This window comes from Triturus cristatus, chromosome 2_1 (genome assembly GCF_964204655.1).
Source record: "Triturus cristatus chromosome 2_1, aTriCri1.1, whole genome shotgun sequence".
Classification (NCBI taxonomy): Eukaryota; Metazoa; Chordata; class Amphibia; order Caudata; family Salamandridae; genus Triturus; species Triturus cristatus.
The window spans coordinates 93,616,016-93,640,260 of record NC_140581.1 but is presented as its reverse complement, the minus strand read 5'-3'; the positions used below and the strand labels follow the sequence as shown (position 1 = coordinate 93,640,260).

General features: G+C 42.4%; 1 protein-coding gene across 2 annotated transcripts in view; it reads left to right on the top strand.

Moving 5' to 3' along the window:
• The window catches only part of DNAJB5 (DnaJ heat shock protein family (Hsp40) member B5), a 52,130-nt gene that overhangs the window by 15,923 nt on the left and 11,962 nt on the right, over positions 1-24,245 (top strand). Inside the window, exons 2-4 of one of the 2 annotated variants that reach the window (XM_085628258.1) lie at positions 2,016-2,257; positions 6,335-6,583; positions 19,569-20,161. In XM_085628258.1, coding sequence (XP_085484384.1) covers positions 2,119-2,257; positions 6,335-6,583; positions 19,569-20,161 — 981 coding nt within the window. In that variant the 5' untranslated portion in view covers positions 2,016-2,118. The remainder of the gene's footprint in view (positions 1-2,015; positions 2,258-6,334; positions 6,584-19,568; positions 20,162-24,245) is intronic. The other variant, XM_085628266.1, reaches the window with a different exon arrangement.

Here is a 24,245-nt window from a genome sequence, read left to right as displayed (position 1 = left end):
TGCGGTGTCATGGACATCCAAGAGGGTGTTTTGTGTCTCTGTTCTTGGGGATATACCAAAATGTCAAGTTCCCCGTCTCTGTTGATGCGCCAGAAAATCACAAACCTCAGTAGTGCACTCTTATTTTCTTATATATTTTTTGTTTTGATCCCGCCCCTCCCCCCCCAAAGAAAACGTCTGATACATATGCAATATACTTGGCTAAACAGTCACGGCCCATAGAATCTTTCTTTATGAGACTGAAAACTCCAGTTTTCTTTAGTGCCAATGATATAACATCAGCCAGCTGGTGGGCACACTCTTGTTCGGCTATTATCAACTGTCAGTAAGATTTAAGACATGCCTTTGAATTATTTAATGGTAGAAATCGTTAGACTTTGGGTGGAATTTTATCAAAAAGATATTATTTGGTGGCCCTTAAGCTTTCGAGTTTAATCACTGTGAATTATCGAGTTCTGGACAGGGCTACTGTGTGTGCCTCTGTTTTTGTAGTGCTATACTGTGGGAAGTCATTAGAAGAAGTGACACATTTGGCTGACTCGGCAACATAGCAACATCCGAAGTTCTGTCTATAAATCTCCTCGTTTGTCCTTCATCATGTGGCAGTTGTCTTTTCATTTCGCATCCATCAACTTTTCCTACCATTGGCATTTCTGTGTGGACGATGTGGTCAATATATAAGTATACATCTTTTAATCTTTCTCCTCGCTTTGTGCAGAAATACACAGAGCTGCCGAAGGGTCATGAAGTGTAGTATTTTGCTGAACTGGTCATTTCCTTGGTGCTGCTTTCTGTCATTGCAGGCTCCCACAGGAGCTTTCTGTATGGTCCTTGATGCCTTCAAACTCAAAGGTGGTGTACAATACCCTGCTGGAAATTGGAAGATTGTGCTCAACAAATTGGGGGAAATATACAAAAAGATTTATTCGAAGGAATTTCACCAAAAATCCTGTGTTCCTAAATAGGGGAGATTAAAAAGGGTAAATTCCCCCACTGAAACCTTTGGCATTTGTCTTTTAGCTTCTTCACAGCATTATAACACTCTTAGGTGATGTATAGAGAAAAGCGGAATACCGCCCCTGAATGTTATCTGGCTACCTTTTTCCAAGGAGTTTCACCTTTTGGAACAGGAGTGGGTGTATCGGAGATTTGGATAAGTGGTTATGCTGAAATGTAAATAATATGCACATGTGCTTCAGACTCCACATTTATAGCAACCCTGTTCACTTTGAATGTATTTCATTCATTTTGAATATATAACATTGTATGGTCTAATACTGCCCACAGCTTGCTTGGCCAATCAAATGTCTTAGATTAATTAACTCATGAAGTTCCTGTAAGTGCCAGTGCACGAGCGTCAAAACATGGCAGTAAACTTTGCTTTCTGACCTTGTTGTCTGAAACAAATGGGCAAATTATTCAAGAACCAATTGAGCAGGTAATGCACGCTTATGAGCGTTGCAACTCTGTCCCTGTTGGTTCTTGCTATTATTTTGTATAGCTTCTCTGTTTTTGTGATCTGGCACAGTTGCTTAGAAACCTCCATTTTATGTTCACCATAATTTACTGGAAAACAGTGCACTTGTTGGATAACGAGTCCTGAAAAGGAAAAATGCAATTTTAATTGCGGTTCTTACACAAGAGCCATGCCATGCCATGCCATGCCTTGGCCAGAGATATGATGAGGCTGACTCAAACTGAATACACTGCCAAAAGGTTAGCAGACGGTGAAACATTTCAGGAAAAGGCATCAGGTATACTGTTATATGTTATGGTGTGTTCCATACCTGCTGTGTCTACCATAACCATCCATCTTCCAAACAACTTATTGTTTTGTTGATATGAACAGCGGCATCCAGAGGAATGACCAGGATCATCGGTTTAGCCAAAGCAAATTTAAAAATTGTGTTCTTACAAAACTGACCTTGTCTCTTCTGTCTGAATATCTGCTTTGAGGTGTACCTTTTTTCGACTAATTCTAAAACCAATTGGGCTCTTGTTTGTTTCTTTATCAGAATTCTAGTTTGCACCTTAAAGAAGCAACCATTTGAACCTTCACTTCTCTGGAAAGGCCTGCTCCACAGCGCCGGCGGCAGGCTGCGGCAAACCACCTAAGCAATGTTTAAGTGTGATCACAGACAGAGGGAATGCAATGAGTATTTTCACAAATCTTTCGGTGATGGCGTGGCAGAAAAGCGTAGGACAACCTTTTTCAGTCTGGGTATTACCTTAGGAATCCTATCGGCGCACTTTGGGGGTAGGTACGCTTTTGCCATTATTGGGACAGGGGTTGCTCCACTATGCACGATTTGTAGGAAATGTTAGCTAGACTTGCACTGTTCTGTATGCGTACATTCAAAGCCACCCTTTCATATGCCTGGATTCATCTTCTCTGCAAGGTCAAAATATAACCTGGCTCGAAGGGCACTAAATAAGCTCAAGCACATGTATGGCTGCGCACCCAGGCTGGCCAGTATTCTTACAGCCTTTCTTTCCTATGTCTGAAGCATTTTTCACACAAAGCCCGTTCCCCTTCGTGCAAATGCACAGGTTTTCTAAATTACTTTAGTTTTTAACAGTAACAGAAATGTTATCAAATTAGTTTCTCTGCAAATTGACCGAGTTCTCGGGTAGGACTAGGTTAAAGAAACGGGTCCTGCAGATCTCAGATTCTAGAAGACGGCGCTTAAAAGCATATCTTTTAAGTTATCACCTCAGGGAACGCCACCCAGTACATATACGTGATGTCTACCTCTCGTCCGGATTCGACAAGACCTCTGAAGACTTCAGTATTCAAGGAGGTGCTCAGTTATACTGAAAATAATCCGTTGGTAATGTAAAGGTTATCTTTCCATAGGTCTCCGCGGAGATCTTGACTGCCTGAATCTGTGATGAACGCCTGTCGACCATTCATGCTTCCATGCATTCATCGTCCTCTCTTATTGAGCGTTGTGATAGGCATCTTTATGATCTGAGTGTCAGTGACTTTAACCCGATGCCTGCTTAAATTGCACAGTTTATTGCAGAATTGATGGAAACAGAAATAGAACAGATTTTCCTCCGTCAAACAGGATACATTCCCTTCCAGTGTACCTTTTTACAGTGGAATACTAGCTTGAGATGCTTGGTCCTTATGACCTCAGCTGTTGAGTTTGTTTCTTGGGCGGGGTTTCAAGTAAAGGACATACAATTGATATCCTTCATCATTGGGACTAAAGAAGGGATAGCAGAAGGGGTCTCCCTAAAACTTGAATGTTCCATTATCTCTTCTAGTAGGTCAATCGTGAGGTTTCCGTTTGACTCATCAGAGGCAACAGCCTCTTCTGAGTAACCTGAATTGACCCCATTGCACTATATAAGTTTGCTGCATGTGGTGTTTAGAAGGAATAATGTCTCAAATGAGCATCGCAGACCTACAAACAGCTTTTATTTTTTTTCACACAAAAAATACAATAGTAATGTATTTACATAGTGGGGAGTCGCTCACTCCACTGACCTATTTAATCTTGCATTGAAGATGTGGTTATGTACCCAAAAATAGTTATGTCCTTTTACTCTGTAACTCAGAAGATGAAGGGTCTGAACATTCACGCAGACTAAATTCTAAACAAATGACCCTTTGTGCGAATAATTTGAACCCGCTATTTGACATGAGGACAACTGAAGATTGACCTCTGCCTCCACATAGTGTTGGACAAAACAAAATGTACTTAATGCACTTTTCTGCATGTGTAGAGACCTGCCCGTGCTAGGAGAATTATTTTTTGCTAGACCAGATGTGAAATGCATACAGGTCTGTACCCTCAATTATGTTTTTTCATAGCTCACCATGCTGAATGATTCTGGTGCTCTCACTGTGGCCCATCAGGCACTGGAATGCACAATTCGCCTGCCTCCATTGAATAACCCAATCCTTCATGATGTATTGTGTTCTTCCGCTTCTTTTGATCCTTAACCTTTGCTTTATGGGTTTTGGAGTTATGAACCATTTGCATCTAGGGCTGTTGAGTTAGAATGTATTAACCCTTCAGGCTGTTAGTAACGTTTCTAAGTAAACTAGTAAAAGAGCAAGGTACTTTGGTTCTACCATTTGGTGCTGCAAAAAAAGATCTTTTTGGTGTGTTAGATTCTGGGCCTCTCTTTGTGTTTGGTTGTCTTACTTAGCCTCCATAAGGAAGTTGAATTGGGCATTTCGATGAGCTCCCTCCTGCTACTTTCTAAAATTCAAAGCTCCTCCTCCACATAGATTACGATTTCAGTATTCTCTATGTTAGCTGATTAACCTTTTAAACCTAACACAACCAGTAAAAATACATTTGTAACATGAAAGATTCTGTGCCTCAGTTTCGGCAAATAAGTGAGTTGCAGTCTGTTATTTCACACTAGTCACACACTGTCTGATGAAGATAAAGTGGGCCCCCAGACCTACCCTTATTTCCCTCCGAAAGTCTGAGATACATTTCTGATGGATTCGGACATTTTCCTTCCTCCTTTTGCATGCCAACTCTCTTGGAAGTACAACCGCTCCTCAATAATTTTGCTGTTCATTGGAAACTTTGCAATTCTGTTTGGAGCATACCAGTTCACTCAGCTCAGTTTATAGGATGTGCTAAGTTGTGGTTTCCGTGCTCCATCGAAGGCAGTATCTAAGGCTCTCTTGTCCATTGGATAGTTGTATACTGATGGCATTAATCTTCTGAGGCGTCCTGTTGTTGTTCTCTAGGGTGAAGTCGTTTCTAAGACCAGTCCTGATAGAGAGGGTAGGCAAAGGTGCCCGTTGGGAAATCTGCCCTGCATTCTGCAAACTGTGTACTCTAGAGCTAATTCTCGGTTTGGCTAAGCCTTGGTAATAAACATCTTTTCCTGAATCCTAAGTAGTAGTGAAAGCTGTAACACAATTCAGTCCATCTACTCAGTATTTTACACTCCTTCCACACCTGTGAAGGAAGGAAGTTACCTAATGTTATACTTCATAGATCTTTCGCCCTGTGGGTCCTATTGTTTAATACAATCTGCATACTACCCCCTCTACTCAAATTCATTTGTGTATGTAGTCCTGTAGAATATAGAGCAAAGCATAGTGTGGATTGCCAACTGAGGATGGCTTGGGTGCAATAAGGAGCAACGAATGAGCTTGGCTTCAATATTGCTTCACATGTTCTAGTCCTTAACCTGTAGTGAAGTATGTTCCAGTAGTATGAAAGGAGGGCTGAAGGACCGCGAATACAAGATTTACTATGGTGACTAGCTTGTTTTTATCAGAGAGCAGTGAATGTGATTCTAGAATGTCTTGACTATCTCAGGGCTCTAGCTATAATTTAGCAGCAGATGTAAGTAATAAAAAGGACACATTCTATGCAAGTAGTGATATGCACAACAATAAAACAATTCATAAGTTGAACACCCTTTTTTGATTGCACTGCAGCCGAGTGCACCATGGTGGGAAAATGCTGTAGCTGCTGTCTGATTTGTATCGATGAATTGAGAAGAGTCAAAATGGGGACATATCTGTGCATATTTGTTAGGCATTTTATTTGCTAAATCTGTTAATTTCTGGCAATTAAGTAAACTTGGCCAGCCCTCATATGCGGCCATGTTCATTTTCAGCATACTTAAATATGGTGTCCGATTTATAATAGTATCAAATATTTGCCCTTTCCTCTTATTACATTTGAACCATATTGAGATAAACTGATGTGGGGGTCTTCTAAAGCCTTTGTCGTTCTTTCTAATTCTGGTGCCATCTCTCCCTTTCTACCACTGCAGTGTATGAAATGATAATGTATAATAAAATGTCCAGGCCCGGTCAGCCTGACTGTTGTGCCACAAACGTGTGGAAACTATTTTAGATTGTAAACAGGCAGAACAAATTCTGCTTCGTCCACCAGTATATTACTTGAAGAGGAAATTAAAAAGATGACCTCCCTGACAGGTTACTACTGAAAAAGGGGTTCATGTTTTGGTATGGGGAGAAATCTATTAATAATATAGTGTCTAAATTAAAACCTTATTATGTTCAGATCAGAGAAGAACATATATGTTGTTTGAATTAGTGGAAAATGATTGACAGAGTTACTAAAATGTTGTCTTTCTCTTTCATCCCTTCTCCCTCCCCTTTCTTGCCCTGATCATTACACAGTAGTATTTGAGTTCCTTCGACTCAAAACTCTCCAAAAACATTACTTCTTCAACCTAGGTCACCAGTCTGTGTTATGGGATTCCAGTAGGACTGGATCTTCCTATAATGCAGGCCGTGCTCTAGAGCCGGCACTTGCTATCAGTTGTCCCAGTCAGACCCTCATGTGTTAATAGCTTCTCATGTTCTGTTTTTCAGGGACTAAGAGCCTCAGCCAGAAAGAACATCTCGTTGACATGGGCAAAGACTATTACAAGATTTTAGGTATCCCAAATGGGGCCAATGAAGATGAAATCAAGAAGGCATATCGGAAAATGGCTCTTAAATACCATCCGGACAAAAATAAAGACTCAAATGCTGAAGATAAATTTAAGGAGATTGCAGAGGCATATGATGTCCTAAGTGATCCCAAAAAGAGAGCCGTCTATGATCAGTATGGAGAGGAAGGTAAGAAAAGTAAAATTGTGTAGAAGCTCAGTGAATCTTTTAATGAGCTGTTACTTATTGCGATGTGAAGAAACGGCAGGGTACAGTTTCTAGCCGATAACGCTTCTATAATTGCAAACCCAGATAGGACTTTGGGTGTGTTTTTTAAGATTCTTCTGAATTTGTGTGCAAAAGCCCCACTGGTCCTGAATGACGGCCCGCTAACATAGCAGCTAAGGTACTGAAATTCAATGATGCACAATACTAAACGTTTTGCTATATGCCTGAGAGGAATATGAATTGTTAACCACTAGTTTCTGAATATGAAAATACATTATAGGCATTACCTATTAGTGTTGAATTATGGACTGTCAAGTGTAGGTGTGCCTTTGTTTTGCCTTTGGTTTGCATTCTGAAACACAGTAATATAACATCTACTCTTTTGCTGCAGACTCCCCTGCATTAATAAACTACTACTAGAGATTTCTTTGATTTTTCCTAATTCACTCCCCTTGTTTTTTTTTTTTTTTTACTCATCAAAGTGGTGTGCCTGTTTTTTATGATGCTCAACGCTACTCTTGCCTATGCCCCATAATCGTAGTGTTCTATCCATAAGCCCAAAGACCTATTGGGGTACCCTACATATTGCTCGCCTAGACTTGGGATCCTATTGACATTAAAACTCTTATTTTGTTAAGTACCAAAGGAGTAGAAAAAGGAAAATAGAAATCAAACATTTCACCCAGTCGCATGATATGTCTGAACTGAAGGTGTTATCTTTTACATGTTCCACACCGCCTGCTGTTGAGAGAAACTACATATTGGCATTTGTAAGTGCATTAAAGACTGCTTCAGTTCAGAGAATCAAACTCCCTTTAATCACTTCATGGCATGACCAGCAATTGTCAGGACTGGGCGAGCTGTCAGTGTGCTCCTAAGAATAAATGTCCCAGGAAGCCCTGTGTCCTGGGCAGACACTGCGCATGTGGCATTCCGACAGAGCCCGTGTCAGTTGGTGCCTCTCTGGGGTTTGTGTGGATTCGGCCATAACATTCCCTGAGAGTAATTGAGTTAAGGTGTCCTTCCCGCTTGCATACAGAAATGCCTGTGGGAATGTAGTGAATGCAGGGGAGTGGCTCCTGGGAACCTCCCACCCGAGCAGCTGCAATGGGACCAACATGTTAGCTCATTTGTAAAGAAGCTGAGTGGCTTTTACAAGCATGAGTGGGGGGTCCCTAGACTTACCAGCCTATATAGAATATTCCATACGGACTGTGGGAAAAATGAAATTACAGTTGCAAGGATGCCATTCTTTAGAAATGTTAGGCTAAATTCACAGTTAACTGTCCAAAACAAAATCTGAAACCTTATGCGTAAATCTGTTAAGTACCTCTCAAAGCACATCATCAAAAATCATTTTTCCATAAAGATTTGAAAAGGTTCTAGTTGTACTCTGGGGTAGAGGCCTAGTCTTTATGTTCTTATTCATCCTGGGTTCTACTATGGAATGTGTTTCTGTGATCTGGCTGGAGATTCTGTGAGGACAGTTATGTTGTATTGGCTTCAAGAGGGCTGACCTCCTCCTTCAAGCACTTCTGACCCAAGGCGGATTCACCAGATTTCTTCAATTTCCTAACCGTACCAGCAATGGATGTTAATAGTACAAAATGACATACATAATTTACTAAACTAGTACAACCTCCATACTAAAATAGATATATATATATATATATATATTACCTACTGGCGGTCGCCAGTAGATAGATATAGTTAGGACCTATTTTCCATAGGAAATCCGCAACTTTCTATTTGGAATAACGTTGGCGCCGATTGACGAATCTTCGCGAAATTTTCCAAACTTTTGGCCAGCTCTGGTCCGCTCCTATCCTGAAAATTTCACATTGATTCGTCAAGCGGGGGCCGAGAAAAAAGGGGGGGGTCCCAAAACGCGTTTTCCCCATGCAATTTCCCATAGGACCTTTTGACGCAGCTACAGCCAGAACTGCTGAATGGAATTACACCAAATTTGGCAAAAAGGTAGTCCTTAGTTCAGACTCGTGCCTTTTGCTTAAATGGTGTAAATCCGTTCAGTAGTTCCTGAGAAAATTGGTGTTAAAAGTACATGTATATCTATGGCCTCGGAGGATCCGCGCACCCTCCCCGCAGCCTCCCAAGCACGAGCTGAATTTTAATTGGCTGCCAACACTCTGAATCAGGAAGTGTTGACAGCCAACTTGTGCCACGGTAGAACCAAGGCACAAGAAACCCCCCCCCCCCCCCCCCCAAAAAGGTGCAAAACACGAAAAGGGGGCAGGGTAGAAACACCCTGACCCCCTAGGCCTGCTCAGGGGGTCCCACAAGGACCCCCAGGCCAAAAACTTTTTTTTTTTTTGTAAGAACGGGAGGATCCGCACATTCTGCCGATTTTTATAAATAAATCAGCGCGGGCTCCCGCGCTACATATGGTAATTTGCCCCCGGGGGGCCAAATCCCGGGGGCATATTTGAAAAATAAGTGTGGGGGGGTCCCAATCCCTCCCCCCCCACACTGCCCCGGGGACCGCCACCCCCGGGGCACGCACAGGGGGTGCAAACGCACCCCCTGGCGCGTTTGCAGAGGAGGAACTAATTCCCCTTGAATACTGGGGGTCCCTGGGGGCCAACTAGCCCACCAGGAACCTCCAGTATGCGCCATGGGGCTACGTTGCAGCGAGGTGTAATGAGGCCACGCCCCTTTTTACACCTCTCTGCAACGCAGCTCCGTGGCGCTTACTGGAGGTGGCCTAGTTGGCCGCCAGGGGACCTCAGGATTCAAGGGGTCCTAATGCCCCAACTTAAAGCGTGCCACGGGGCGCGTTTGCACAGTGGTGAAGGTAGGGGGCGGGGCCTGAGGTGATATGTGTGCAAACACGCCCTGTGGCGCGTTTTTAAGTTGGGGGAATTAATTCCTCTTCAATCCAGAGGTCCCCTAGGGGCCAACTAGCCCACCAAGTACCTCCAGTAAGCGCCACGGAGCTGCGTTGCAGAGTGTTGTAAAAAAGGGCGAGACCTCTGATGAAGAGATGTACTGTGTGACTCGTCCCGTACATATTAGGTTAGCAATTTTGCCTTTCTGACTAATGTTGGGTGATGTATCACAACAGAGAGCGCTTGACTCTGCACCGTTAATGCAACACATTTTAAATATTCGGAATAAAAAGTGTTGATTTACCTTTCTTGTGCATAGATTTAATTTTTTTTTTCCAAGCATGTGGCCCCTCCCAGCTTTCTGGTTAACCTAGATCATGAAGTGACTTGTTTGAGGACTTACGGTGGAATGTCTGTGCTTTTATTAAAGAAAATTAGTATGTTTCAAGAGATCTCCGATTGGAGCACTCACTTTCTGTTCAACACAGGTGGTCATTGAGCGTACTATCACAATTGTTCAGTCGTAAAAAACTTGTCTCTCACCCCCACCTTTCTCCAATACGTTATACTCTCCTTTGATATTATGTTCTCCATAGTTTTATTAGTGAATGCTGTAAACTACTACTACTTTCAGCAGTGCACATGCAGTAGACCTCCCAGTTTATATTTCCATGTGCATAAACCTATAACATTACTTTGACAAAATATACTATATAACTGCTCTCTCTGGATTCTGATGATCTAGCTGGCCTTTACAGATCACAGTAGTCCCACTTTCCCCACGAGCAAAGAAAAAAAGTGGAAATTAGGTGTAGCAAAGTTAAAAAAGGCAAATTTAGCCTCCCCTGTGTTGCTAAGTAGACACTGTAAAACAATGTGTTACCTCGTGAATCGTTTTCCAGCCAGTCGTGTGTGGTGCTTCCACTGCAGATGGATGCCAGTTTCGTAAAATACCTAGGTTAGGCACAAGTAAGCATTGAGAAGGACATGCGAAATTGGCACCATTCAATCTTTTCTTGCCAGTGACATTGCTCGGTGGACGAACCACTCCCCATCCTTAGCCCATCAACTCCCAACTATTTCCTGCTGCGAGAATATATCGGGTAGGGAAAGGGGTGTAAGCCACACAAAAAACTTGGCTCTCAGTCCTGTTAACTTCCAGTGTTTGCTGCTACCATCATACAAGACTGATGTCAGCAGTGGCTGGAGAAGGGCCACAAAAGGGTTGCTCCCTCTAACTGACATCCATGTGTGTACATGCAGTTATTTGGTTCCAGTGCTGGCTACCTTCAACCCGTATCTCTCTCTCTCTCTCACTGTCTCCTCTGCGCTGTGCTGCACTGGCAGCAAATCCGACCGAACCCAATTTTAGCAATAGGTTCTTGTTTTGCAACTAGGTAACAGCTGTTTTGGCCCAGTTGGCATGGTTGAGTTGAGAGCTGTTATTCCAAAGCTTCCCCTGCACGGCCTTATTAGTCGATAGTTGCTGATTCTGTGAGAGACCCAGGAGTGGTGAGCCGCATAGCTGTGCCATGAGTCAGCAGAACAACTTGGCTCTGATGGGAAAGCACAGGCTGCCTTGGATAGTCTCTCTCAAGTGAGGCACTTCCCAGGCCCTGCTTGAAGTTAAGTGTTTAAAATTTGCATTTTACTGGAGTAATACATTACTATTTGATGAACCTTGTTTGGAGAACTGTGCTATTTCTTGATCTGAAAGATATGTTTCCAGCTGCCTGGGAACAGTGGTGTGACAGGGCTGGAAGCCTGCTGCCAATCGAATAGTGTTGGCATGTGACTTTGTGTGATTGAGGTATTTGGACCAAACGTCATGCATGTGCTAGTTATTTGGGACTCCTATCCGATGTGTTGATTGACGATGGCTCTCTGCTATATGAAGAAGTGTCTCATGACCAGTGACGACCTGATGTAGAAGAGGGTGGTTACAAGAATTCTGCCAAAAAATGGCAGAATCTCTGTTCGCCAAGCTGCCCTGTTTGGGGAGTCATGGATCGCAATTATCTGTAGCCTCCCAAAATAATGGTACAGCTTCGACCAAGTCTAGGGCAAATATTCCGCTACAATGTTGGCTAAGTTCAGTTTGCAAAATGTAATGCAAGTGGTACGAAGTTTCAACAAAAACCTTAGAGAAGCATCCATAACCTGCTTGAACCCCTTCAAATGTAGTTAGCCTGCGGGGAGCTAACAACTAACTGACTACATATTGATGTTTGCAAAAAAACTGATACGATGTACAAATTCAAAATTTCTTTATTACAAAAAGTTTATATAAAAATTTTGGTTAAACGTCACTGTCCAAGCAGTTCGCATTTCTCAGAAATTCTTCCCAAAAATATACAAATAACTCTGGCCTGGCAGGCAGCAAAATCCCAACATAAGATATTTAAAATCATTAGAGTCCTATGAACGAATTCTGGAAGAACAAGTAACAGCCAACACATGTTTTGCGGCAACACAACCGCTTCTTCAGGGCTGTAAATGTAAACATACATAACGTAGTAAATATGGCAAATCTTATCTAAAGTTAACATTGCATCTTTTCTCAAAAGTCTAATTATCCTGGAGAATTACAATCCTATATTTGATGATCTCCAAATATATTGCACGTTTAAATACATATTTACATTACCTACAGACTCTCTTTATACAGGAGAGGTTCGCAAATCCTATTTACATAAATGACCTTCAAAGTGATTTTCAAACTCAGATATATAAATGATGACCAACACCCCATATTCTTGCCGCAGGCGTCTTCTTTAAGCTCCACTCTTCAACATTTATATTGGATCTTTAGTTAGGCCCATTAGATCTTTTCCACTTTCATGACTTACGCTGATGCTGCACAGATTGTAATCAGAGTGGATTACACTTATGGAGATACAAAATTCTTTATACTTGGCACCAGGACACACTTTGGGTATTTGTTCTGCTCTATAAAGAACTACAATGTACCATAATGTGTAGTTGAGGGAGTCCAGTGGGGGCAGTAGTTGACACCTTGTGCCTGCCCACCAGGATCCCCGTGCCGTGGTGGTGTTCACATGGAACAGTGGAAAGGGGTGAATTTGCGATCCTCTCAGAGATGACACTGCTCAGTGACCTTGTCGAAGTTAACTGATGATTTATCAGTTGCATATACTTAGAGACTGTAGTCTATCGGGATCACGTGTCTGAAGGTAGGCTGTAGATCTAAGGGGAGGTTAGACTGGTGGTGCTTGGCAGTTGACATCACTGCTCCAAGCAGTCTGCTCCAGTCCTACAAGCCTGACTCACTCATGTTGAAAAGACTTCCCTGCACAGCTCCTCTTTTCAGGCATCTGGATAGTAAGTTGCCCTTCTAGGCAGCTTTTCACTACAGGGTGACCTCCTGTAACCCTTTATCCTCAGTTATATCTCCTCCCCTCACACCTCCTCCCATGCAGCACCCCTCACAGGGTTGCTGCTGGACTTCAGGTCCGACCTAAGGGGGAAATGGTTTCCAAAGGCTCCAAAAATCTAGAATCTTCTCCAGCACAGGGGTGTTTGCCTCCTGAACACAAGTCATAAAGAAATCAATGGAATACTGACGTGTGGAATTTTCCCGCTATTTAAACCTGGCTGGCAGACCAAAATGAATATGCTCAGCTACATGTTCTTGCTTTGTAGAGTTGGTGGCAGAAATGTGAGTGTATCTGGGTGTTCTTTAATAGGCTCAAGAAACAGTAGCGCAAATGCGACAGGCCTTGCCTATCTTTCTAGTCCACAGAACTTGTCTGCAGCACGCCTCAGTCGAAAGTCAAGCAAGAAGGGGGCAGTGAGTGACCCTACATTTAGCAGGAGCCTCTGTCTCCCTTCTTCCTTTCCCAAGAGCTTGGTCCATTTGAAAGGTCCTCAGAAACGTTCTGGGGATTCCTTACAATTCTTATCCCCATTTACCAGTGTCTCCAGCTTCCATATTGTGATTTTGCAAACAAAGGAGTCTCAAAATTGGGCACTGTCTCTTTGCAATCGAACAATGTACACACACTCTATGCGCACCTTGCCTCATAGTTACAGAGCAACCATATGTGCACCATATAAGTTCCACATGAACGGACTGAGCCCAATTAGAAGGAGCTGGCAGTCCTTTCACACAGGTGATGCCAGTTGGCAACTAGACAACAGGGAAAACGGCCTGGATCTTTGACGAGAATCATTTGCTGACAAAATTGTCTTCAACCAAGTGAGATGTTCGTGTTCAGTCCCATGAAGTGAGGAGAGTGCTTGGTTGTACCCCTCGAGACATAGAGCTCCTCTCTGTGCCTCAATCCATTTCCCACAGGCTATCAGAATAAATGCATGATTGTTGTGTGTGCTGAAGCGAAAAGTCGAAAATGCACATATTGGGCACACCAGGGCAGGGCTGCACGCGGTACAGAGGCATGATGGGTACTTTTCTATCCCAATAGTCTAATTCACCTTAAGGATTAAGGATAAATACGACATATCTTGTTTCGGTTGCCTCACCTTCCTTTTGTGTTGTGCAGCAGTGGTTACAATTTGTAACTACTAATGCTAGCCAGTGTTTATGATGTTAAGGGACATCCTTCAGTCCGTCCTATCCTGTGGCTCTCACCCTTGATGCTGTCTTTGCTTGTGAACTGTGATCGGGTTCACAGATCTGTTTTTTTCATTGATTTATGCAACTACTTTCTTGAAGTGATTTGCAATGTATGCACTTAGGTTTTGCTCCAGTCTTTTTGTGGGCACATATCCCAGATGTGGGCCCCCCACAGCTGGCGCTTATTTGGCGCACAATGCTGAAATTGAACTTTATCTGAATTCAAAGAGGCTTGGTATCTGTCAGCCCCATCCTTATCTATGGTGTTGTGCTTGGAATTTTTTTATCTGCAGGAGAAAGAAGACGGGCTGATGATAATATGTAAATCACTGTAGTAGTTTCGTCTTTCTAGTTCACCAGCCCTCTTTACTCCATAAGATCCGACTGCCATCCTCGCATCTGAATTCTACATATAAAGCAGTGCTAGAAAAAAGTAAAAAAGTAATTCTATGTATAAAATAGTTATTTATATGGCCTTTCAGCCAGCCATCTTCATCCATTGGTCTGTAATTGCGTGTTTCACATTTTTCCTGGTCCCACCACAGCATACAGAATGGGGCGGTGGGTCAGCCTTCTTCAGTTATTGGCTAACTTCACTGTGAGGGACAGCAGATTGACTAGAGCCCGGCAGCTCCGCCAACAATAAAGTTTCTTTAAAAAAAAATGACTAAAGAAGCATTGACAAAGCCAATGCCAGACCTATTGGTTTTGCCAGTGCTTGGTTAGAAATATATACCCGATGACTTTCTTGTATGCACGCCTCACTCTTCCAATTATGCCATTTTTGGTTGTCAGTGTTACTACTGTGTTGTTTTCATGTGGCAACTTTGGTTTTCCTTTGGGTATCCCTGTGTGCCTTCTTTGTTTCTTGTTGTTTGGCTGCCTTTTCTTTTACTGGCATATTTACACTAGCCATGGCCTCATTTATTATATTTAATTTTGTATGTATCTTTAAGGGTGATATCTTTGTAATACGACTGGCAGGCTTTTGCTTTTTATGTGGAGCGATAATATGTCCTTTCGTACTCGTTTTTTTAGTTTTTCAAGGTAATTGTATAAAGAAAAGTTTTTAAAAAGTGTGCTTAGCAATGTCAGATTTATAAAAAATTAAGAATGTAGGAATTTATAGCTCGGTGCCTTTTCCGCCAACACTAGTTCCCCCTGCTATGTTTAAAGTTCCCTGCATCCATAGGAAGGTCTTGCTTTCAGCATTACTTGACATAACAATAATAAATAATGTACGAAAATAGTTGAAAACCTTCTTTATTGATACTTCTTCTCATATACATCAAACTGCAAAAGAACTACCAACGCGCATTTCAAGGAAACAAACGGTTGACGTCATGCTGCCTGTGTAGTACCGTTCCTGATACCTACAGTTGGAGCATATACAATTTAACTACATTGGATACGAGGCAAGCAATATCTGATAAAAATTAGCATTAGATGACTCGATTTTACTATAATTTTGGATTCTATTTACATTTCGGCCCACCCGATTTCAAGAAGAACTTGGGACAGGACTATTTGTAGGCTTGATAAAGAGGCGATTCCTCAAAATGGTTGGCTGTTCTTTTGCTCCGTTTGAGGTCTTTGAGAAGAATTAACAATAAAGAGGTTTTCTAATAATCTGGAGTGTAAGATTCTTTTTTGGATATTATTTAGTTTAATTGCATAGGCATGTCATTTTGGTAGACTGAGTTAAAGAGACTGGGGAAGATAAACAAGTTGAGTAAATCTCGGCGTTTACTTTTTGAAGCTCTCGCGACAGCTGCCTCCGAGCTTTGCATGTCTGGGAGGAACACCCTACAACTAATAAGTTGAGTCGGGACCACAAACCATATTACATTGTTATATCTGTCCAGGGTTGGATTGGGAGGAAAAATCAGCCTGGGCACGCAAAAAAAAGTGGCCCACATTTCAATATTGCCTTTCCTCAAAACACTGTTTCGTCGAAATGTTATTTTAAAAAAAAAAAAGGAGGAGAGGGGTAATAAAAAATGAACGGATTAGTTTACACTGGTGAAACACACCTGAAAACAAATGAGGCCACTTCTGCTCAGCCCCCCCCCCCCCGTCCCCGCTCAATATGCATACATTAATGGGCAGGCCCAGCGAGAGAAAGGGAGTTACACCTCTGCCTGTTCCTAAATGGGAGGTAATGGACGCCCATCTGCCTCCAGAAAAGCCACTCAGGGCACCCACTGGGCTGCTGGCAGTATCTGGAACAATACAGATACCACGCACATCGCCCCCCCCGGACTGGTCAGAAACGCAGCCCACAGCTGGAACTAGGTCACCAGCCCCTCAGGCATTGCCCAAGTGCCCGCGTTACCAATCAGACGCTCAATCCATCCTTTAACCGTGATAGTACCTGCAGAAAGGGTACCAGCTAGAGCAGCCAGTTAAACGGCTTTCAGCTACTGGTGGTCTGCTTTCTTCAAATATTGACCTGTTTACCTACGTGGGGGGATAAAGCGACCTTCTCAAGATCTTTGACGGTGAGGAGGTGGTCTTGTAGCCAACTCTTGAGATTCCAACCACATCGCTCCTCCTGGCCAGACTACATACTACTGTGACATACACAAACTCATTGGTATTTGGAAGTGGTTCAAGCAGAGGCTAGAAAGTGTTAGTCAAACAGGATTTATAACATCTTTAATAAGCCACGGTATAAACTGATATCATTTTAAACTACTCCTTCCATTGGTATGTTTTTAACCATGCAAGAGGCTGGTTTAAGTAATAATAAATGTTACTAATGCTGTGGCCACTCATGGAAGAGTAATCAAAAGATATTTTGGTGTAAAGTGGCATTACAAATATTGAAACGAAAAATCCACTGGTAAGAAAAGAGAAGCTGTTATTAGGACGGAGCAGAGGCTTTGGCATACGTGATGAAAGGTCTTTCAGTGGTTTGGAGAAGCTGCACTGGGTTGTCCATCATCCCTCTTCGCTGGAGTGTTTGCCGGTTATTCTTAGCTCAGTGGAAATAACTTGTTTGTGTGACCCCTGTCCTGCGGCGCTGGGAAATACTTCACTACAACAGGCCTGTCTTCTAAGATCTTTCTTTATTAAACTCTCTTTTAATAGATTCTAGATTATCAAAACTGTAGACCGTTACAAATGGTAGTCGCACGACTGATCTGAGCAGACTTCAGCCTGTTTGGGGATTCACGAAAATTGAATCCCCATATATATATAGTGTGTGTCACATGGTAACTCACTTGAGACGCACACGAACTTGCACAAGGTTACCAGCCTTTATTAAAGGTATGGACACTCGTCCGCAGGCTGGATAGGCAGCTTTCCGAAACGCCGACGCGTTTCGAGTTTCCTCTTTTTCACAGGCTATCGGAAAGATCGTGCTGTGGTGGGTAGCTCCCTTAATTTATACATAGACTGTCAATCCCCTCCACGTGGCGCCCTTGGGATCCTGGGCTGGTGCTGTCTCGGCAGATGAGCGGATGTGTGTGTATGTGTATATATATATATATATATATATCTCCTTGAATGCTCAGCAGTTCCAAAAACCAAGACAAAACGAGCATTGACAAACCAAAAGGCTGGCAGCGAATGCCAGACCTATTGGCTTTGCCAATACTTGTTTCTTCATCACAATAGCAGTGCTGCAGTTGCTTTGTTGTACAGTACTGCTTCTTAATCCAGATGTGGTTGATGAATCACTGAAGCTACCAAGTGAAGATCGCCTGATCCGAATTTGCATGCCCACAGCCTGTCCTTGTGTCTTGATTCACTGGTCAAATCCAGTGATAAAAGGCTGCCAGAGGCTGTCTAGTGGGGAGACTGTGAAAGCAAATATCACTTATCCAAGGCATATTCAGTGAAGCAAAGATAGCGGAGACATCTGATGTCCCGTCCCTCCGCAGTATAACTTTGCTCCCTTTCTTTGTTTGTGCATTGTACGGTTTGCCAAAGTAAGTCCGCTCTTTAACATTGCGGCTTCCTTCCAGAATGAATGAAAAGGTTCAGAGAATGACATTAAATAATGCTCGATCTCAGCACTGCGTTGTTTCACCAAGGCTACAGTGCACAAAACTAACATAAATGACTGATTCCAACATGACATGTGCTAAGTCTTACCCCATGCAGAGACATTAGAGCCAGTGAAGCACAACATTATAATGTCACCCCCTGGAGTACCCTGGTGGCTGCCACTAGGAGTAGTTCAGTTCCTACTGCACCGAAAGTCCACTGAAATGTCTGGCAGTGGGTTGGAAATTTGTTGGCTTGAGTTTTGAGTCTGCAAAACGTTCTTTGTTAAGAACTACATCGCATTTTCAAGAAGTCTGAAGGATTCTTTGACGAAGAGGGGGATTTTATATGGGAATTACCTGTATTGTTATTTCATCTGTCTCTCCTTGCACTTTCTTGGCATCTGAGTCCTCTAGATTGCTTTCGTGTCATCCTCTGTTATGCAAATATGAGCAGTTATGTTGTACTCGGGTGTTGTGCTGATGACCAAGGACTCTGTATTCATATTTCAGTCTCCAGCACATTCTTGAGCCCGACTGGCAGGGCTTGGGATCAGAGTCTGTGTCTGTGTGCTCAGATCTTTGAGTCTTATTTCACAGTGCTTAACGTTTCTATGCTAATCGCAGAATTTTAAGAATTCTGTTATTTGCCTTGCCTGATAGAAATGACTTTGTTTCTTTACATTACCAAGACAGGCTAGTGTCTGGATCCTTTCTTCCTCTGCTAGTTTGATAAAAGGGCGAGTGCACTTTAGCACATGTTGCCCATTTGTTTTTATTACTTTCTGTTTGGATGATATTCAACAACCTTGATGGAACATTTGAAAAGTGTTGGGTTTGAGATATGGCGAGACAGAGACATAAGATGATGAAAGTGCATGCTGTAATTAATCTTAGACTCTTGTAATTAGACTGGAGGAGATTGTAGTATGTTGTTTTTTTGCTGACAATGTCATTAGAGACTCCGGTCAACCTAATGCAAATCAACTTTGCCCGCCACAGGGACTACCAAGACAGAATCTAGCACACAACCCCTCTAAAAGCAAACTCACGGACCTCAGACAAGTTTCCTCCTTATTGGGGTTCATCAGTGAGGGACAGCTTGAGTCTTTGTGGCATAGCAAGATGTAGGTCCCACATCAGAGTCTAACAATGCCACTTGAGGCAATTTCAAGAGATACCATCATTGCTCAATTATGTTTGCTTACCGTGTGCTTTCGGGCTGTATTGCTCTTTTCCTGCATCTACTGCCACCTGCTTCACACATTCTACTTACTTTCACCATCAAGCACCATATTGAAGCAATCTAAAATCTTTGACAGGCATCTGCCGCATTTTGTAATACTCCGGTTCTGAAAAGCCTGCTGCTTTCCCTCAAGACAAACTTTAAAAAGCTATGCCATGAATGATGCTTTTTTCTATTAAAATATTGAGTTACTTTTGCAAGAAACAAATACATGAATGTAACAAATCTACTGACATGTTTTCTAATGTTCTTTGTGCACTAGGTCTCAAAACTGGAGGTGGATCCTCCAACAACTCAGGCAGCACTTTCCACTACACTTTCCATGGAGATCCCCATGCTACATTTGCCTCTTTCTTTGGTGGTTCCAACCCTTTTGATATCTTCTTCGGATCCAGTCGTACTCGAATGCCTAATGGATTTGAACACGAAGACATGGATATTGATGAGGATGAGGATGATCCATTCAATGCCTTTGGACGCTTTGGGGTAAATGGATTTCATCGGAGGCACCCAGAACCCCTTAACTCACGGCGGAAAGTTCAGGATCCCCCTGTAGTCCACGAGCTGAAGGTTTCACTCGAAGAGATTTTCCATGGCTGCACAAAGCGGATGAAGATCACACGGCGCAGGCTCAACCCAGATGGACGATCCATGCGGACAGAGGATAAGATCTTGAACATTGTCATTAAGAGAGGGTGGAAAGAAGGAACCAAAATCACATTCCCCAAAGAAGGAGACTCCACACCAGACAACATCCCTGCCGATATAGTGTTTCTTCTGAAGGACAAGCCACATGCACACTTCAAAAGGGACGGAACCAATGTGGTCTACACGGCTAAGATCAGTCTTAAAGAGGTAAGTGAAACTGTTTTCTGGTCAAGCCAATTAGCTACTCTTTGAAGCTTCATTTAGTCAGTGTTTAATTTGATGCGGTGGTTGCCAGCGGAGCCCACCAAAACTGATTTTTGGGACCGTCACTTATTTTCCTTCATGGACATTGACCGACAGTAAGAGAGATTAAAGCAAACACAAGAGAAAGGAGCAAGAGAAAGACAGAAAAGCGTCACAAAGAGAAAAAGCAGGTACCTGCAGGAGAGGGGTAGAGGAGCAGCCATACATCCGAACAAACTCCAGCCACAACATCCCCCTACCTTTTTAAATACTTCAAACTCTACCTTGAAAAGTGACTACCCAACTTCCAAAAATATTATCAGATTTTATCAATCACCTCTTGGAATACATCAGCTCAAATGTAATGTGTTACAGAATATAGAACAGTATCCCCTTCAGCATCATGATTGCCACAACTTCCTTGTTAAATGCTAAGTCACAAGCTAGGTTGGTGGTATGCAAATACTTTACATTACGTACATACATTTTCCATGCCTAGTTGCCGTCTTAAATTACTTTGATTGCCACCAGTCGTTTAACTCATGCACTTTAGGAACAGAATCCTTGGTATAGTATTGTTTGGCCCAGTAATCTGCCATAAAAGGTGATTGGTCCAACCACTGTCTTTTTACCTTGAGCATATAACTTCTATGCCTTAAGCAGAGTCGGCTTATCAAAACGCTGTATCTGTTTGAATAGACCCCCTGCCGAAAAAATACATAACATTTTGACAGAACCCTGTTCATCACCGACATCAACCCACAAGTAGAAGAAACCATAGTAAAATGAAAAATGTAATCAACGTATTGTCTCGTAGTAAAAAAAAAAAAATACGTTCAGGATGCAGCCGTGCATGTTTCAGACATCTTAACCAAGTAACTAGAAACCAAAAAACAGAACGTTAATCAGCAACGGCCCCAGCTCCGCTTCCAAATATTTTAATCAAGAAAAAAGTAGAAAACTGACATCACCCAAGCCAAACACAGTCTTTCCTTCTATAAAAGCAGATCCACGGTGCGCCCAGTTGACAAATTCCAATCACTTTAAATAACTACCATCTGCAGGCAACGGTCTGAAAAATGTAGCTAATTTTTTATCCTCACCAAGATCTCCGCCTCCACAGTACTTGGCAAAATTGCTTTTCAGTCGGATTTCCTTCTTACTTAGTGCTGGTGTTAATAGTCCGAGTCCATTCCCATCACTAAAGATGACCTATTAAAGGTCATGGGTACATGAAACCCACTCATAAAAAACAACTTAATCTATAAAATACTAGCCAATGCTCACCCAGCAGTTGGTCTTGTGCCATCAAGAGAAAAATGGAGAAGTGTGTTGCTAACCACACACTGGGGTCCTGCCTTCATATCTTTCTGGATAGCCTATAGCTTTCAATACGTTTGATCACAGAAGACTTGCACATGATCCTGAGATCAATCCCAGGCTTTCTTGGTAAGGACTCAGACTGATGGTTCCGTCCTTATTGGACAAAAGGCACCAGTTGTTCAGCATCTGTAAATAAATCTCTAAAGCTGTCAAAATTGCCCGAGGTGTTTATTCGAGCTCCATATTGCTTCTACATTTTTCACTTTGAACTTTGAACTCGCAAGCTTTATGATGGAAATGTTTAGTGTCTCGGCTCCCTCAGCAGAGCTGTGGATTATCTAAACAGACCCTCCCCAGCTGTAGTTAAACAATGTTAAATTGTTCCTGGTGAAGATCACGTTCAGCATATTTATGAATACCATAATGCTCCACCCAATTAAACCAGAATTTCTGATCAATGGTTGGAAAGATTTTTTAAGCAGACTGCCTCAATGAAGTAAAAACTCTAGGGCTATCGTTGATACTCCGATCACAAAGGATGCCTGCATCAAGGAAGGAATCTGTTGAATCCATCTAATGATGAAAATCAAGCACTTACTCCCTCGAGACTACTTATTGATATCCAATAAGCCATCTATGCCCTTCTTGTGCCTCAGATTTATCAGAAACAGTAGCATTGTAGTCCTACCCCATCCACCCTTGCTTCTCTGCACTCACCACAAGTTTTTAGTTAATTCCTCAAGAAACTTAGCATCTTCATCTCTTGCCATCGTAGCAGGCTCACAAGGTGTTAGAAGTAACACCTCACCGATACTCCGAACTACCAAATCCCAGATCGGGGAAGCTTTTAAAACTGACAATATCTGGCTCTGTGACGAAAGAAATTGGAACACACTCCCCACTCTCGCCCACTATTCTGGCCTTCATAGAACTCTAAAAACGTTCCTTATCCACAACTTCTTTTATGATTGATAAGTTATGCAGCAAAATTACTCTCCTTAACTCCTTGCTGTATTCCTTCCTACCTCATTCCTTCTCTCCTCATTTTCTTAGATGTATCTTTACAGATACAAAGTCAATGTAAATCTATTTGGACCTGCAGCGTCCTTTGTGATTTATATGCTCTGATACCCCCGGCTTGTAGTGCCACATACAACATACCAATAAATCTAGATATTGTGTGCCTGTCTCAACCAAAACTTTAAGAAGCTCAAACGTAATTCCCTCTGAGGCAGATGTATTTTTTTGTTCTGTGACAGAGTTTTGAAAATGGAGAACTGAGGGGGCAATCGAACTGGTTCTGACTCACCTGTGTGGGCAGAACCATTTGGTGTTTTTGTAAAAGGGAAAATGTGATTTTGTTGTGTCTAAAATATCATGTGGCAGCTGTGCCTAAAGCATCTTTGAAGTAAAAACTGAAACGTTTCTTGTTTGTCTGACAGGCTCCAGAATCTGGCACAGCCTCCCAGTTGACAGTTTGTTGTAAAAACCCTTACACTGTATTTTGCTTGAAACCAGCATGCACAGCCCAGAATTCTTGTTTTTTTGGTATCTTTTTGACAAACTCAAAATTGTCAGTGGTTAACCAATAAACATACGCTAGTTTTTATATGCTTTATAATTAACTGAAGTCTACTGTAGAGTAATAGGTGATATTGAAATACAAGCTATTTGCAAACATGGGCTTTGGTTCACAAAAACGTCAAAGATAGTGGGAGTCACACCACACACACTGACATTGCCTTTTAGCACATACTGTCAGCACATAAAGCCCCTTTCCGAACCCTTCACTTCTAAATTGCCTCCAGTTTGCTGCTGAAGGTCCAAAGTAAGGCCAGGGAACAGAAGCTATGGTTAGCAAACCTGGCAAGAAGGCACAAATGAAGCTCGGTGTGCAGGGGGGGTGGGGGGTGGTAGCAGCTCTGTAGGCACGCTCTAGGACAGTTATTCGTTATGTCTGAAAAGTTATCACAAATTATGATATCCTTGATTAAAAGTAACCCAGTTACTCGTTGCTGTCTTGCAAGGCGATGTTTGATGACAACTTTTAGATTTCTTTCACACGCCATTGGGTTTTCAGGAGGGTAATGTGTGCGGTCTCTTACCATTATTAGTTTCTCCTTCACATTTAAAGTAGTCATTTTTGTACATGGGCGGTGGATTGCAAGCACTGCTTCCATGGAACATTATTAAATCATGTAATACAAATAAAAGCACTCGTCTATTAAGATCAGATTTGTGACGCTTCTCTCTTCAATCATTGCAAAGATCGTCCCGGAGGGCACTGTTCAATCACAACTCAAAAGAGGCAAAGTCGATCCCCTGCTGAAAAATCCTAACCCAGCTATACCAATTGTGTCTAATATTAGGTCCACTTCTAACTTGCCATTCCTGGCTAGGGTATTGGGAAAGACCGCCTGGATAACCATAAGTATCCTTCCCCCCATATAATTGGGGTTCCGTACTAGGCATGAAAATGACATGTCTCTTTTGGGTTTCACAGTTGATGCTCACAGTTTTGCAGCAGTTTGTGAAGCTTAGTATAACAAATGGGGGTGCGCAGCTCACAATGTCCAATATGGAAATGAAACTTCTTTATTTGAAATTATTTCACTTTAAAAACATTCCATTCAAATCATCAGCCAGTTTGTAAAGCTTGCCTGGTGGTGAGATCTGATCTCTCTGATGACTTTGAGAATTTGGGCCATACCATCCTTTGTGCCTG